Here is a 5,958-nt window from a genome sequence, read left to right as displayed (position 1 = left end):
ACTAATCTGAAATTGAGTTTAGTAAACCATCAAACTGAAAGTGTTTCATTCACTGATCAGACTGCAGAGACATTGATCAAGATTTGAAACGAGGAAAATCACAGAACAGCTGTCATCACCAAAACTCCTTCAGTGAAGGAAAATGGCTGAAAAGAGGATCATCAAGAGCCAAACTGAACTGCATTTTATTATTGGAAATCATCAAAGGAAACTATATTTTATTCAATGGACAGACAACCATGGTACTGATTGAGATTTGAAAAGAGGAGGAAAATCGCAGAACTTGACTGCTGTTATCATCAAAGCTTCTTCACAGAATGAAAAGAAAATCCGAAATGAGACTACCAAGAGCCAAACTCCCCAGGAAGGCACCCACAAAAGAGAGAGAGAGAGAGAGAGAGAGAGAGAGAGAGAACAAAATCCTAAACAAAATCCCTGCATATGAAGTATGCAGAAGGCAAAATGGAACAACAAACTTAGGAAGGAAAAGAGAATCAAAAACAAAGATATTAGAAAAACCACAAAATTCTTCTCCAAAAATCAAATATCAAACAAAATCTGAAAGTGAACAAAATATTAGACAAGGACGCACAAAACCTGCATGCCAGAGTATCCACATGAAAAGCCATGGCTGCTAAAAGGGAACACCTGCAATTTTTCATCTCTTCCCCCCCCACCCCCTCATAAGCCAAATCACCATTATGACACAAAACTCTTTTGGCAATTGTTCTGCCATGCAAGAATAGTTAACAGAGTCCTTGGAAAATCAGTTGTGCACTGGGTATTTCTCAAAAAGGAAGCACCAAAGCACAAGCACACTTTCAAAAGTTGAAAGTCAAATAAATGGGAGAAGAATGTTCAACTCAAGGGGGCGTATGATAAAAGATGAATTAGAAAAAACATTTTAGCTTGTCCCCATTCCATTTGGAAGGACAGAAATGGGAAGGGGGAAAAGAGAAGAAGGCGAAAATCAAAGCAACCAAGAAATGGCGAAACCTGCTTACATTCGAAGGTTTTCCATTCATGACTGCCACATATCTACAATGTCCCAAACATTACAAATTAGAATTAAAAGTTTTATATTGCAATTGAGACCAGAAGTTAAAAATGCTAACATCTAGGAAGCTTTCCATCTCCTCGAGAGACTATCGTATGTATCTCGTGCATTTCTACCCTCTTTATAGAAAGTGCTCTTCAACTTGGCCATTGTTGACTCATATATATTAATTCTCCTATCAAGTATGTCATCCGCAAACTTCCTCAAATCTGTCAACCTTCCCAAGTTGCAAAGCCCAATGAGTAATGCATTTGCACTCTCATCAAGAGGCAAAATGCGATTCTCAATCATATAGTTCCATATCTCAATTGCTGTCTCGGGGTCATCACCATCAAACAGCAACGTGATGGCCGAGGCACAATTAGAATGTGTGGGTGGCCATTCATTCTTGATCATCTCAAAAAAGAACTTTGCAGCTTCACGAACCTTCTTGTTTTTAACAAGACATTGGAAAATCATGTTATAAGTTAATGAATCTGGGAATGTGCCATGGAATACCATCTCATCGAGACGACGATAAGCGTAATCAATCTCATTGTTGTTGCAGAGCAAACCAATTACTGCATTGTACATTATCAAATTGGGTACCAAACCACTACCCACCATAATATCCCACAACAAAACTGCATGAGTTGAATCGTTCTGCTTAATAAGAACATCGAGTGCATTAGAGAAGAATTTCAAACCTGGTAAACAGTTATTACCCTTCATAACCTTAAGAAACTTCATTGCCTCATCAGCATTCGACCCATGAACAAGAGTTGACAAGAATGCGTCATAAGCTGACATATTTTCTGGGCTCCATCCGACACGAACCACCATCTCACCAAATGTGGTCTTAGCCTTGGCCACATTGCCTTCTTTCTCCCAACCTTCCAACAGAATGGCAAAGGTGTCCCCATCTGGAGGAATCTTTCCCTTGATCTTCTCAAAGAATTCAAGGGCCTTCGAAGTTTGATTTTCTTGGCGACATATTGCGCTCAATAATGAATTCACAGCAATAATATCTTGTTGAATTCCATACCTGTCCATGACATCAAATGTCATGATGGCCTCGTTGAACCTTCCCGCAACACAGTAGCTTCCAAATGCAGACACGAAGGTGGCAACTGACAGCACGCTCTCTTGCTTCATCGAACGAATGGCATCCCACATTTCCTCAAACAACTGGTTCTTGCCGAGCAAATCAACCATTAGATTCCATGCATATGCCGAGGGTTTGTGGGTGCGGCCGGCCCACCTGAAGAACTTGATGGCAGCAGAAGGAGAGTTGTAGACCAGCTTGATGACCTCTTCCATGTAATCGGAAGAGGGGATCAAGCCGGTGGCAGACAGGGCGGCTTCTACGTCGTTGGGAGAGGATCCAGTGAGGATCTCGCAGAGGATTCTGGCAACAGGGGAAACGCCAGGGACATCAAGGTGAGAAGGAAAGGGGAGAGATTGATGCTTTTTTGGGCGTTGATGGTGTGAGGAAGAAGAAGGGATGATCTGAGGGGGTCTTTTGAGAGGGCTGGGAGATATTGAACTGGTGGTGGAGGTTTTAGGGTTTGCAGATAGGGCCGCCATTGAAGAGGAAGATTGTGAAACCCTAGATACAACAAGTATTAAGAATCTTCAACATAGCGCTAGCGCTACTAGAACCAAAATTCAAGTAAAACCCCGTCAAGCAAACATCTAAGACAATACCAGGAAAAAAAAAAAAAATATATATATATATATATATATATATAGAGAGAGAGAGAGAGAGAGAGAGAGAGAGAGAGAGAGAGAGAGAGAGATGATAAAGTAACCTTGAGAGACGTGCAGGCGTGAAAGTCCCGTCGTTGTTGGCGGCGATGGTGGTGGTGGTGGTGATGGATGGTGCCGACGGCGGTAGTGGCGTCTTGCTCCTCGGTTGCTTGTTCCAGCGACAGAATTTCGAGAAGGACGAGGTAAATAGGAAGGAAGGCGTGGAGCGGGGTATTCGGGCGAGCATAAGTTTTAACCCATATTGTCACAGTGGAGCAGTCGGACTGCTGTGCAGTTGTGCTTCGTTTTCGTCTTCCTATGGGAGACCATCGCACACGATTTTATTTTTAAAAATCACTTTCTAAGATTTTGTTTACGTCTCACTTTAAAAAAGAAAATAAACTTTAAACATATCATAATTAATTGTGAAAATATGAGAATTTTAATATAAAATAATAAATAATAAACTTAAACACAACTATACTTATATATATATATATATATATATATTAAACATATCATAATTAACTGTGAAAGTATAGGAATTTTAATATAAAATAAAAAATAATAAACTTAAACACAACTATATATGCATATATGATTCACAAATAAGTTGAAAGTACGGATATTTCACTCTCTTTAAAGAGATTCAAGTTCTTTGTGATTTTTTGGTTTAACTCATAAATCGGTGCAGCTGAACTCGTCAAAACTTGTCTCTCTAAAGATACAACAATCCAAATTAAATCCTATGACTCTCTCCAATTTTACACAAACGAAAGAGCTTAAAGCTCCACATATAAAAAATAATAATAATAATTTTCTTTACTTCTCAAACTCTTTAGACTTGAAAGAAAGATGACATGATGATAATTATGCGAAAAAATTGGTGTATGGTGTCAATGCCTTAAGAGTCTATTTATAAGGACAAAATGACCTTACATTCTCCATACACTTAATAAATAAAATGTATATATATTAAATAGGTACACACCTAGATTTAAGGTACACTCGCATAATTAATCTCATAATGAATGACATCATTAAATATAGATACATAATTCATTCCAAGGTTCGTGCTCTTTTTCAAGATAATTTATAAAACAATAATATTAAAATACACTAACAATTACCTCTCATTTTAATATTATGCATGTATCATGCATGTAGAGAGTTTAACAATCAAAGAAGAATAATTATGCATAGAAAGTGTGCTTTTTATTGAACCTTCACTTAGTGAACAATAGCCTTTACTTTAGAGTCAATAGCAGTCTCAAACTTGAACAATGACTGCTTAAGAGAAATACAGTATTACTGCTTACACATAATCAATCAGGTGTTAACATGAGTTTTAACAAGTAGCATGTTTCGATTTTATGCTAATCCTAGTTTAGTGATCATATTTGAGAATAAGCCTAATTCTCATAAAGAACGGCCCCACTCCGATGCTCACATGGGTGAAATCTGTTAATGGTGCTCCTGTAATTCTAACACCTCATCATAAGAGATACAGATTATCATTAAGAGTTTTTAAAAAATAAAAAATAAATAAAAATAAAACTCAACCTCTTCCGTTATAAGATAAATGCACTTACACCAATGGGATGAGCTAAAAAATATTAGTGCATTTCTTATGACCACCATATGATTCATTCTTCCATTGAACCCAATTACAGGATCTCTGATCCTTGAGTTGGGTATCTTCATATGTGATTCATGATTTTATAAGTTTTAATCTCATCCCCATCAATGTATTCCAAACTCTTTCTCTTGCTAAGACCTTAATTAACGGATTTGCAAGATTTTCAGAAGATTTTATATAACTCACATTAATGATGTCACTACTCAAATATGATCTCACACTATTTTGTTTTCTTCTTACAGATCTAGATTTATCGCTATAATAACGGTTATTCACTCTACCAATTACACCAACACTAGCACAATTAAATAGGATAATAGGTATAGGTTTTTCCCGAAATGCAATTTCATAAAAAATATCTCAACCAACTTGCTTCATCACTTGCTAATATTAAGCAATAAGCTCAGCTTCTATAGTTGAGTTAGGAATTATTGTTTTTTTTTTTTAGATTTCTAGTTAATAGCTTCACCACCTAAAGTGAAAATATAATCGGTGGTAGAGAGAGAATCACCTAACAAAGTGTTTCAATCGGCATCACAAAAACCTTCAAATACAACAGGATATGAAGTAAAAAACAAAGTCATAATCTTTGATACCAACTAAATATTTCATTATACATTCAAAAGCATTCCAATGTTTTCTACCCGAGTTGCTTGAAAATCTACTAAGTATTCTTCCTATAAATGCAATGTCATGTCTAATTAAATCAGTTGCATATCTCCACTACCAATAATGTTATTATATTCCTTTTGATTAACCACTCTGTTTTCATTCTTAATTGGAAATGAGTGGTTACTAGAATCAAAGGAGTAGAAACATGCTTGCACTTATCATAGCCATATTTATTCAAAAAAATTTCAATGTAATGCAACTGATAAAGAAATATACCATCGCATAATCTTGTAATTTTTATGTCTAAAATAACATTAGTCTCACTTAAACCTTTCATCTCAATTTTTTTTTAAAGAATAGATTTTGTTTTATTTATGACATGCAAATTTGAACAATAAGCAAGTCATCCACATAGAGGCTAATAATAACATGTGAATATTCCCAAGATTTATAGTTGACACACTTGTCAGACTCATTTGTTTTATATTCATTCTCAATCATGCAAGAATCAAACTTTTCATGTCACTGCTTTGGTGCTTGTTTTAAGCCATAAAGTGGCTTATTTAACTTGCACACGTTTTTTTTTTTTCTTTCTTTGGCTAGGCTCTATAAATCCTTTGGTTAGTCCATATAAATTTCTTCATCTAGGTCCCCATGTGAAAAAAACAATTTTCACATCCATTTGATGAATTTGTAGATTATAAATTGTAGTAATTGCAATTAACAATCTAGTGGATGTACGTTTAGAAACCAGAGAAAAGGTATCAAAAACATCAATATCTTATTTTTATTTAAAGTCTTTCTTTGGCTACAAGACGAGCCTTATACCTGTTTATTGACCCATCCAATTTAAGTTTCTTTTTAAGGACCTATTTGCACCCTATGATTTTCCAACCCGATGGTAAATCTACTAATTTCCATG

General features: G+C 35.9%; 1 protein-coding gene across 3 annotated transcripts; it reads right to left on the bottom strand.

Annotated features, from left to right (window-relative positions):
• Nucleotides 1–857: 857 nt before the first annotated feature.
• LOC131155818 (pentatricopeptide repeat-containing protein At1g77360, mitochondrial-like) lies at nt 858–3,147 on the bottom strand. Of its 3 annotated transcripts, none has more exons than XM_058109254.1 (2): nt 2,848–3,147; nt 858–2,645 (listed from the first exon to the last, which is right to left on the bottom strand). In XM_058109254.1, the coding sequence occupies exons 1-2, from the start codon at nt 3,030–3,032 to the stop codon at nt 1,118–1,120; spliced, it is 1,713 nt and encodes a 570-aa protein (XP_057965237.1). In that variant the 5' UTR covers nt 3,033–3,147; the 3' UTR covers nt 858–1,117. The 3 variants fall into 3 exon arrangements, with proteins under 3 accessions (XP_057965237.1, XP_057965238.1, XP_057965239.1); XM_058109255.1 differs by having other exon boundaries at nt 858–2,582; nt 2,848–3,114; XM_058109256.1 differs by having other exon boundaries at nt 858–2,688; nt 2,848–2,977.
• Between the last annotated feature and the right edge of the window lie 2,811 nt (nt 3,148–5,958).

This window comes from Malania oleifera, chromosome 5, assembly GCF_029873635.1.
Source record: "Malania oleifera isolate guangnan ecotype guangnan chromosome 5, ASM2987363v1, whole genome shotgun sequence".
NCBI lineage: Eukaryota > Viridiplantae > Streptophyta > Magnoliopsida > Santalales > Ximeniaceae > Malania > Malania oleifera.
The sequence above is the reverse complement of the archived record's forward strand: the minus strand, read 5'-3'. Positions and strand labels throughout refer to the sequence as shown.

Bases quoted from the DNA above. Each gene is read 5' to 3' on its own strand.
- LOC131155818 (XM_058109254.1), bottom strand. From the start codon at position 3,032: ATGCTCGCCCGAATACCCCGCTCCACGCCTTCCTTCCTATTTACCTCG. The intron at 2,646-2,847 runs GTTACTTTATCA...TGTTGTATCTAG, and splicing joins ACGCCTGCACGTCTCTCAAG to GGTTTCACAATCTTCCTCTT.